General features: G+C 48.2%; 1 protein-coding gene across 4 annotated transcripts in view; it reads left to right on the top strand.

Annotated features, from left to right (window-relative positions):
- Positions 1-10,960, top strand: part of LOC106590190 (transcriptional activator GLI3) — a 130,174-nt gene extending 119,214 nt beyond the window's left edge. For all 4 annotated transcript variants that reach the window (XM_014180925.2, XM_014180927.2, XM_014180926.2 and 1 more), the window contains 5 exons: positions 2,486-2,635; positions 2,913-3,077; positions 3,428-3,712; positions 5,735-6,131; positions 6,713-10,960. In XM_014180925.2, coding sequence (XP_014036400.1) covers positions 2,486-2,635; positions 2,913-3,077; positions 3,428-3,712; positions 5,735-6,131; positions 6,713-9,168 — 3,453 coding nt within the window. In that variant the 3' untranslated portion in view covers positions 9,169-10,960. The remainder of the gene's footprint in view (positions 1-2,485; positions 2,636-2,912; positions 3,078-3,427; positions 3,713-5,734; positions 6,132-6,712) is intronic.
- Positions 10,961-10,990: the final 30 nt, after the last annotated feature.

Genomic DNA, 10,990 nt, shown 5'->3' on the forward strand with positions numbered 1-10,990 from the left:
TGTGTGCCTTTTTTTCTTCTTCTCTTTGTCTTTACTCTCTTATCCCCCTTTAACCGTCCACTTACCCCTTTTTACTGGTCAGTGTGTAAGACAAGAGAGAGAGAGTTGAGAGAGGGAGGGAGGGAGAGAGGTGAGAGAGAGAGGAGGTGAGAGAGAGAAACCAGGGCTGTGTCGTGCTCACTAGATATAATGCTTTTCTGGAGACGTAAAGCTCTGGCATTTGAGACACTTTGAGTGAACTTTAGATTTTCTCCCCCCCCCCAAGCCTCAGATTGGAAGTTGCCACGGTAGCACAACTGTCAGCACTTGTCACGGAGGGGCAGGAGCCCCCATGTGATGGGAAGTGACAGGGTTTTATTTGAAAAGCCTGTTCAGATCGGACACTGAGACTCACGAGTCTCCCCTTTATTCCTCAGAGTACAAATTTGAACGGAAGAAAAGGGAATGGAGAGAGAGAATATGAAACAATGGGAGGAGACAGAAAGTTAGAGAAAGAGAGAGAAAATGATTGGGGAAACAATGATGGATGATAACACTGAAAAGAAAGCTAAGAAAATATATGATGAGGAAGGAACTTCAGTAGGGATTTACTGGACTTGGCACAAAGTAAATATGAAGCCTCTGTCAACTGTGGGATTTGGTCCTTATTTTGAATGTTCCTTATCCATTAAATACGTGGTTTCCCCAGTCTGTCATGTGCATACATACATAATGTGTGCAACAGAAAAAGTTCCCTTTCTCCAACTGCCGTTATTTGCTACCTACTGCTTCTTTCTCTGTGACACTCAGAGGATGTGAGTTGAGCAGTCGGAAATCCCGCTCATCGCTCGTGGACTCCTGAGCTGCTCCGGCGCTCCAAGTCCTTTCCAACTGCTGCGCTAAAACTGCCGCTTCAAATTTGCTCCATTCATTAAAATCACAATCTAACCAACGTTCGGTTTCGAAGTACTGAAACTAAACCATATGATTTGAATGAAAAGTATTTTAATAAACATGAAAAGGTGATTGTAAGAAGCGCTCATCATTTCAAATAGGCTACATGTCATATTAAACAGCATATAAACACTCTAAATAGGTCAGGAGCCAGACAGAAAGCCTAAGAAGAACAGAAATGAATTATTTAGGCTCTATTATTTCAATTATTTCAAGGCTATAGCCTACAAAGAAATACATTGTGAAGCATTTTCAAGTGCAATACACTAGGCTTGTAGGGATTCAGGGACGTTAAGCACTAAGCATTTTACATAACAGTTTGTTGTATTAATTCATCACAGTCTATAAATTGTCCATCATAGGCTGTGACTTAGAATTAAATACAAATGAAACAAAAAAATGCCTTATTAGGCAGTCTACAGTGCCTTTGAATTCATTTTTAGAAACACGAGTTTGGCCAGGATCATGTGATGGTGCCTGGAGAGCAGGACAGCAACGGAGGATATCCTCTCCACACTTGCAGAGCCCTTTTGGCCGCTCTTGCCAGGCTGGACAGGGATTCAGAGTATAAAAAATATATATATTTAGGCCGAAAGATTTTTAGGCAAAATAACCTAATCAAAATGGAAATGCTCCTTGAAAATCGGAATATGCCAGGCCTATTGGGCCAAAATCAATTATGGCCTATTGTATAGATAATATAACATAAATGAAGAACACTTTTAAGAGATGTGAATTTTAGTTTATAAATACTTTGTTACAATGACACACTTAGTTATCTACCCACCTCATTCCTTTATTTTAGCATGTGCACATTTACATTACATTTAAGTCATTTAGCAGACGCTCTTATCCAGTCCTTTGGAATTCACCAAGATCCTAAGCGAGTATGTTAACATTAAAATGTGATTCTTTAACACAATACAATACGTATTTTATAAGGCCTTATTTTGAGGGCCTAGATTTACCCTAATACAGTGGCCGTAGTAAGTACACCATCATGCTTTTGGGATTCCTGTCTTTTCAGAATCCACAATGACCCTCTCTTGCTCTTGGTCCTCATCTTTGAAAGTCACCTTGATTTTGCACCTGTGTGTTTTATCCGTTTCATTCTGTAAAGATTTAGCGAACTCCATGACAGTAGCTAAAGCAAAGGGGCTATAGCAACACACAAGTAGACGTGAGTGCTCCTGGAGCGAAATTGGAGAAGGCGAGAAGGCCGACGCTCCGCGCTCCAGTCAAATTAGACACGCTCTGCTCCATGCTCTGCTCCAGCTCCGCTCCGCTCCGCTCACATACTCTGGTAACACTGCACCTATTCTGGGTCCCTTGGCCCCCTTGTGGTGCTCGCCAGTCACTACACGCCTGGGTTAAAGCAGCTTCTCGACAGGCAAAATACTGTTGACTCCTACCGGTCTTGATTCATAATGAATTATTAAATCACGTTGAGTCACAACGAATCAATTGAATCATAATGAATATATTGAATCATAACGAATCACATTGAATCCAGATTGACTTGTGATTGACCTCTGCTTGTTCCCTCTCTCAGCACATCAACAACGACCACATCCACGGGGAGAAGAAGGAGTTTGTGTGTCACTGGGATGAATGTTCTCGGGAGCAGAAGCCCTTTAAGGCACAGTACATGCTGGTGGTCCACATGAGGAGACACACCGGGGAGAAACCACACAGATGCACCGTGAGAACGCTCCCACAACGTTTATTTTACATCATGGGCTTAGATATGGGAATACATAAAGAGATAGCTGTTGTTAGATGGTTGTGGGTATGTGAGGATGGTGCATCCTTACATTTAATAAACAATCTGTCACACTTCTACCTTCGTCAGTTATATATATTGTTGAGGTTAACTGGTCTCGGCCAGGATGAAGCATTAGAGCTGTGTTTGATGAGTGTGTGGGTTCCGACTCCTCCTCGCTCTCTTTTCTCATTCTTCTTCTTCTTCTTCTGTGCAGTTTGAGGGATGTCCCAAGGCCTACTCTCGCCTGGAGAACCTGAAGACCCATTTGCGCTCCCACACTGGAGAGAAGCCGTACGTCTGTGAACACGAGGGCTGCAACAAGGCTTTCTCCAACGCCTCCGACAGAGCCAAGCACCAGAACCGCACACACTCCAACGAGGTGCGCGCGCACACACACACACACACACACACACACACACACACACACACACACACACACACACACACACACACACACACACACACACACACACACACACACACACACACACACACACACACACACACACACACACACACAGAGCTCAGCAAAAAGTCATCTCCTTACACCACTGACTGTATATGTGTATGCGGTTCATTGCTGGAGGCCTTTAGAAACAGAAGCATCCTGTCACTGGCCCCATCTGTTCTCCTCTCTCCTTCCAGAACGTAGAATTAAATAGAACAGTATACTAACATAATATTCTATACTATTAATATAATGCAATATAATGTATCTCTATGTTCCAGAAACCCTACGTGTGTAAGATCCCTGGCTGCACCAAACGCTACACGGACCCCAGCTCCCTACGCAAGCACGTAAAGACCGTGCACGGGCCAGAGGCGCACGTGACCAAGAAGCAGCGCAGCGACGGCTTCCCACGTCCCCCGCCGCAGTCCCGAGAGGGGGGCAACGGACAGGGCCGGTCGCCGGGGCAACTAGGGGGGTACGCAGACCAAAGGGAGTACAACCACGCTACCTCGAAACAGGACGAATGTCTGCAGGTCAAGTCCATCAAGACGGAGAAGCCTATGGTGAGCCCCTCTCTGAGGGCACACAGTAACACACACTGCATGATGGGATAACCCTAGAAATATAATTACTGCTGTTGGTTCACCCATCACGGAATGTTAAATTGGATGGGGATTTTTCCCGTTCTAGTAATTATATTTCTATGGGGATAGCAGCCCATCTATCTGAAATGTCACCTTAATAGTTTCTAACAAGGCTCTACTGAGTGGACAAAACATTAAGAACACCTGCTCAAGTGAAAGCTATGATCCCTTAATGTTGTTAAATCCACTTCGATCAGTGTAGATGAAGGGGAGGAGAGGTTAAAGAAAGATTTCTAAGCCTTGACACAATCGAGACATGGATTGTGTCTGTGTGCCATTCAGAGGGTGAATGGGCAAGACAAATTATTTAAGTGCCTTTGAACGGGGTATGGTAGTAGATGCCAGGCGCACTGGTTTGTGTCAAAGGACATCCACCCAAAGGACATCCAGCCAACTTGACACAAATGTGGGAAGCATTGGAGTCAACGTGGGCCAGCATCCCTGTGGAACACTTTCGACACCTTGTAGAATCCAGGAATAGTAGCTGCTGCTTTTACAACAGCTAATGGGGATCCTAATAAAATACCAAATGCCCTGACGAATTGAGGCTGTTCTGAGGGCAAAAAAATGGGGGGGGGGGGTGCAACTAAATGGTGTTCCTAATGTTTGGTATACTCAGAATATATTCACTTTAACTCTAACAATGTACTATACCATGATGTTCACTTAAACCGAACATGATTACTGGGACGTCAGCCAGGGACGTGTACAGCACATGGGTTTTACGTGTGATCTAACCTCTTACGAATAACACTATAACAAATGAATGCTTTCTTTTGTCCAATGCGCCGTGCTTTGCTCTTCCCTTTCTCTCTCTTTCTCTCTCTCTCTCTCTCTTTCTCTATGGACAGTGGGTAATCAGGTGAGATAGGTGTCCCTTCATGTTGCCATATTGCATTTGTAAAAACCCTCGTGTCTCACTCACCTTGTTAACATCCTTTTCAGTAGCCATTTCATCCAAAATGAGTCTGTTTACCTTCTATCCTCCTCCCTTGTGGCTTCATCATTTAGCTCATTAGACATCTTTACAAAACTGTCCACGGTCACTCCCGTTACGTTTTTTTCTCTTCTTACACACTTCACATTGCAATGTGGCAATGAGAAATTGTCTTAATTCTCATCAAAACGTTTTCTTATTTTGGAGAGTAATGTTTTCCCAAAGTTAAATGCCTTGGGGCAGAACTAAGTGCATTTCCAACATTGTTTATGGGTATTAAAAGTATGCCCAACACTGCTGAGGGCTCTATTGTGCAGCCGAATGCATTTGGTGGAATCCGGACCATTCAAACGACAGGAAAGGAAAGTCTCGCTTTGCAGTTTTGCACCGTGCCAAAAAGTGAATATTTTTCTCTTCACTGATCTCCATTTTGGGTAAATCAGAGTAAACAACCCAATTAGGCGTTAGTCAGTCTGAAAAGAAGCCTTTGTCCACCCCCACCCCCTTGTCTGAAAATAGTCTAAATCCCACTACCTTCACGGGAGTGTTTGTTATTGAGTCTGGACCGGTCCATTGGACGACACACAGGGGAGGCGTTACTCACGCTTCCGTGATTCACTTGACGTTGTTTACAAAACAGAAGACATTGGACAAACCGAGTTCTGAGAGAGTAAAGTTTGTCTGTGTTCATGTCTACTGCTGTAATGACAGTTAAATGCAAACCTGGTCTGTAGATATGAAGGTGGTAGGTCATGCCCAGACTCAATGAATTAATATGACCAATCACAATCAGAAATGCCATTGTGTTGTTGTTTACTCCTGTGGAAAGCATGTCCCAGGCAGCTGCATCACATGGTGTCATTGTGTGTTTTAATCATATTTCGCAGACCTTTGAGAAAATGAATGCGTCCTCAATGTGTCACGTGTGCTTGGTAATAATCGATTCTTCTTCTTCTCATCTTTTACTTGATCCTCCCTTTACCCTCACACCCGCCCCCACACAGACGTCTCAGCCAAGCCCTGGCGGTCAGTCTACATGCAGCAGTGACCAGTCCCCCATCAGCGCCTATCCCAGCCATGGAGTCCAGCTTGCTGTGAGGGGAGGGGTGGTGGGACTGGGCGAGGGGCCGGGAGAGGAAGACGAGGAGCTGGAGGAGGAGGAGGAGGGGTTGGAGGTGTTGGAGGGGGGCCGTGACGCCCCCATCATGGACTCCACGGTGTCGACAGCCACGGCGGCTACGTTGGCGCTGCAGGCGAGGAGGAACGTGGGCCGGCCCATGAGATGGATGGAGCACATGAAGATGGAGAGGCTGAAGCAGGTGAATGGAGGAGGGGGAGCCCTCATGCCCAGGGTGGGCCCCCTGTCCCCCACACCACCACCCAAGGGACCTGCCGTGCTGGGTAAGGATCCACCATGCTCATATCCACCACCCTGTCCTGGTCCTCTGAGGCCATGCTTATGTTACACAAAGAATAATAGTGTTTCATTACAGAGACTTAGGCTGAGAAGTGTGTTTTACACACTGGACTCCATGGACATTCAATATCAGTATTAAACATCCCTGAACACTGTAAAGGCCAATAGATATGTAAAATAATATTGACACTAGTATCGGGCTGTGAAAAGAACTCCAAATGTCTCAGCAGATCGCGGTTTGATTACCTGGAATTTCCCTCCCTGCAGATCGGACTCGAATTCACAGGCTTAACAAATGTTCCGCTGGAAATCAGAATCAAACCCATATCATATCACATCATATATCACATCAGTGATTAGAGCATGTAATAGAATTTCATGGCCAAACAGTGTTTGTGAGAAGGTTGCATCTGTCTGAGGGATCTCTCCTCACTTATATTGTGTTCATCTTTCTCCCCCTCTTTCTCTGTTTCCCCCCACACACACTTCCACCGCCCCTCCTTCTCCCTTCCACCCTCTTTCTCTTCCTCTCTCCCCCTGTCCTCCCTCACTCTCTCTCCCTCAGGTTCATGCCTGGGCAGGTTATCCCAGCCCCAGCCTCCTCCTCGTCCTGAGCTGGGTAGCACAGAGCTGACGGTGCTCAGCCTGCTCCGCGGCATCGAGCACGGTGACCGGCGGGACAGCAGTGGCAGCGCCACCAGCTCGGCCTACCTGAGCAGCAGCCGGCGCTCCTCGGGCATCTCGCCGTGCTTCTCGTCACGGCGCTCCAGCCAGGCGTCCCAGAGCGAGGCGGCCAACACCCCTGGTCACCACCGCCGCCACCACAACCTTAGCTCCACCGACTCCTATGACCCCATCTCCACCGACGCCTCGCGCCGTTCCAGCGAGGCCAGCCAGTGCGGGGGAGGAGGTGGAGTGTTTGTGGGTGGAGGGTGGGCGGGCGTCGGGGGAGGGTCCAAGGGTATGCTCAACCTCACGCCGGCGCAGCACTACCACCTGAAGGCCAAGTACGCTGCTGCCACGGGCGGCCCACCCCCCACGCCGCTTCCCAACATGGAGCGCATGAGCCTGAAGACCCGTATGGCCATGATGTGCGATGGCCAAGACGGATGTGGAGGCAACCACGCGCTGCCCCCACTGGTCAGGCCGCGCCGCTGCAGCGACGGCAGCACCACCAATGGGTACGGGGGCCACAGCGGTTACCGAGACTACCGGCGTAGGGGCTTTTACCCCGGCGAGGGCCCGGGGAACGGCCTGGACCGGAGGGCTAGCGACCCCGTGCGGACCCAGCCTCAGCAAACCCACCCGGAGTTCCTCGGGCTGCCCCAGGTCCAGCGCTTCAGCAGCCTTAACAACATCCACCCACTTCCCCCTCTATCAGGCCTCCAGCACCCCACGGCAGAGGGCCGCAGCTTCAGCCTGCAGAACTACACCCGCTCAGAGGGGAATCTCCAGAGAGGGGGCCTGCTTTCCTCTCCCTGCCCCCCCAGCATCATGGAGCATGCGGCCCTGGAGGCCCTGGCTATGGAGGAGGAGGGAGCCCTGCTGCTGGGGGATGAGGACATGCTGCCTGACGACCTGGTGCAGTACCTCCACTCTCAGGACCTCCGCTCACAGGACCAGGCAGACTCCTACAACAACCACCTGGAGAACCATGTGGCTGGGGACAACAGCCATCTCCCTGGAGGGGAGTTACAGGATCAGGGCCCAGGGCTGAACCAGTGCATCCACAGTCTCCAGCAGCACCACCAACAGCAGCAGGGACTGGAGAGAGATGGCCCCAGTAAAGACGGCATGCCCATTCAGTGGAACGAGGTGAGCTCAGGGAGTGCTGAGAGGTCTCCCCAGAGGCAGCCCCAGGTCCAGGCCCAGCAGAGGTGTGGCCGATGGGCCGCCACAGAGCAGCACCAAGGTCTGGGTGCCGGTTCATCATTCGGGAGGTTTGGGAACATGGTGGTGCAGCAGCAACAACAGACAGTTACTACCAGAGACTTCCAGAACCGCTGTGCCCAGCCAGGCCAACCCCAACCCATATGCAGAGTCAATGGCGGGGTGAAGCTAGAGGCGACCACCCACTCCTGCATGGAGATGAGAGGGAACGGCCACAACCCCACACACACTTTCGGCCGGCCTGACTTCTCCCAGATCTCTGTGGGGCCTCTGCCCCAGGGCTATAGCCAACAGCAGTACCAGACCCAGAACCATGGAACCTCCAGGCAGATTGGAGACAACCTGCTCCTCAGCCGGGCCTCCGTGGACAGCCTCACCAGCCTCTCGCAGGCCCCAGCGCTCCACCACCACCCCCAGGCCCCCGCCCCCCGCCTGCAGCAGGCCAACAGCAGCTATAGGCACCCCGCCAGACCACAGCAGTACCTGAATGCCCAACAGAGCACCACCAACGGTAGCCATGTCAACCTTACCCAGCAGAACCTCACCCAGCAGCAGCAGAGTCTGAGGAACCAAGTCAGTCACTGCTCCCTGGCCCACCAGGTGTCTGGGCTGAAGCTGGAGGCTCCCGACCAGGGCTACCTGGACCAGAGCTTCAGCGACCAGGCTGTGTGCTTTGACCCGCTGGAGACCAAGACCTCGTCTTTCTCTCCAATGGAGGAGCAGTGTCTGCTGGAGACCATGAACGAGCAGGTGGGGCTAGGCGGGGACTCCTCGGTCACGGCCTCCCACCTCTCCCCGGTGGCTGACCAGGTGACAAGCACGGTGGACAGCCGTGCGGGCGGCTCGGTCAACGTGCTAGACAACGTGTTGCCGCTGGATTTCGGAGCCATGATAGAGGACGTGGGGGTGGGCTACGACCAGGGTAGTCTGGTGTCGGGGGTGATCAGCCCCTCCATCTTCCAGGGCGTGTCCCGGAACTCGTCCCGCCTCACCACGCCCCGGGTCTCCGCCACCTTCCACAGCACCGCGGGCATGATGCCCTCCAACCTCAGTAACATGGCCATCGGGGACATGAGCTCCCTGCTCACCACCCTCGCCGAGGAGAGCAAGTTCCTAGCCATCATGCAGTAACTCTCCCTCCTTCCTTTGCTCCATCCCTCCCTCCCGTTGGTGAAAGGAAGTAGAGGAAAAAACTGACGTATGTAAAGAACAGAGAGGGGAAAAGGCGGCGACGCTTAAGACAAAGTGACAGATTACGAGTTTATTATACTTAGATAGTGCTCCCCGAAACAAATTTTGTTGCCAATCAGATTTATTTTGTAAAAGTGTCATCCCCTCTCTTCTGAGACAGGGGATGTGACAAAAAGTATATATAGATATATTCCTTTTCTGGAATGAAGGCTATTTTTGGAAGCCCTTCCCTTTGTATTATGATGGTGAGCAAGTGAGGCCTCTGACGGCCTCTCTGGTCTCATCCCTTTTGAAACAGTATTCTGTGTATCGTCGCTGTTGTTTTGTTTCTTTTGCTGTACACTGTTGGTATAAATGCATGTTGTATTCAAGGTCAAACATAAACACTGTCTTTTATAAGTACGTAGACTAGCACGTGCCAAGTATCTAATCCTATTGGATGTGCCATTTACCATTATGGTACAACAGATGCCCATGGCATTATCCTTCTATAATGACTTGCTTTTTAAAATGATATGTACACCTTTGCTATCGTCATTTTGTTAGTATGTTACTTTTGCGAATATGTAAATGTTAGTGTTTCTCAGTGCTTCTACCAAGTCTTACCAATTGATGGTGTGTGTTTGACAGAGTATTGCAAATAATATGGTATTGAGCCCACGTTTAAAAGGACCAGCCTTCAAAGTCTTAGAATTCACACAAGCGTCATAAGTAGCTCTTTAGTTCATTCTCCAATTGCTTGATTTTACAATGTCCGTAATGGTACTCATAGGTGTATATAACAATGTGTTTTTTTGTATATTTTCTTTGTGAGAATCAGATTCTCGCTGTCAGATCCAACAGAAAAATTAATTCTAAGCGTAGCATATGATTCACAGACCAAAAGGGTAGCATTTGTATGTTTTCTGTTTGTTTTTTAATCCACCATTGTATTTTACCATTTTAGAAATCTGATCCTGATGTCTATTAGACATTCAAATAGTGGATAATCCATATTCTATTCTCCAAAGTAGTACAGCACCGTATGTCTTGCCACTATGGAGTGCAGTGACTCTTTCAACAGTGTTAGTATCACCTTGCAGTCTCACATGACAGTGTGTACAGTATATTAAATAGTTTCCTTATTCTTCAGTGGCAAAGCAATGAGGTACGGAATCGTTTTGGTGTTTTTTGGTACTTTGTCTTTTTTAGCTGTGCATCAATGGTGTTTTGAAAGAGGTAAGAATTCATTCCCTTGTCAAAGGAGACCAGAGGGAATGGCCATGAGGTATGTGCCTTAAAATCTGCCTGTCGGAAAGGAAAAAGATCACTGCCAATCTTCCATTGTTAATTATGAAAAAAATACACATGTTAAGTGTTTTGTGAGACCTGTAAAATTTACATAAACATTTATATTAAAAAAAATGATTATCGAAAAGGTCAAGATGTGTAAAATGCATCTTTAGTTTTTTTTTTTTTTTTTTCATATTTTCTTGCCTTTTTGTGTTTTTATACCTGTAAATACATTATTCTTTCTTTAGGTTTAGCTCAGATATGAGGATGAGGCACGAGGGGCCAATAAAGAAATTACTCTTAAAGCAGGGATTCCCAGACCCTGCTTCTAGTCCAGGCAGATTTGGCTCTGAATGGTGCACGTAGTGCCCAGCACTGCCCGTCTGCCAGAAGAGCCACTTTGCTATTTTATAACTGACCACAAATGTTTGTATGGTTTTAATAAAAAAAGGAAATTATATTTAAAGTCTCCTGTCTTGCATGTGTGCTG

The sequence above is a fragment of the Salmo salar genome, chromosome ssa29 (assembly GCF_905237065.1).
Source record: "Salmo salar chromosome ssa29, Ssal_v3.1, whole genome shotgun sequence".
Taxonomy (NCBI): domain Eukaryota; kingdom Metazoa; phylum Chordata; class Actinopteri; order Salmoniformes; family Salmonidae; genus Salmo; species Salmo salar.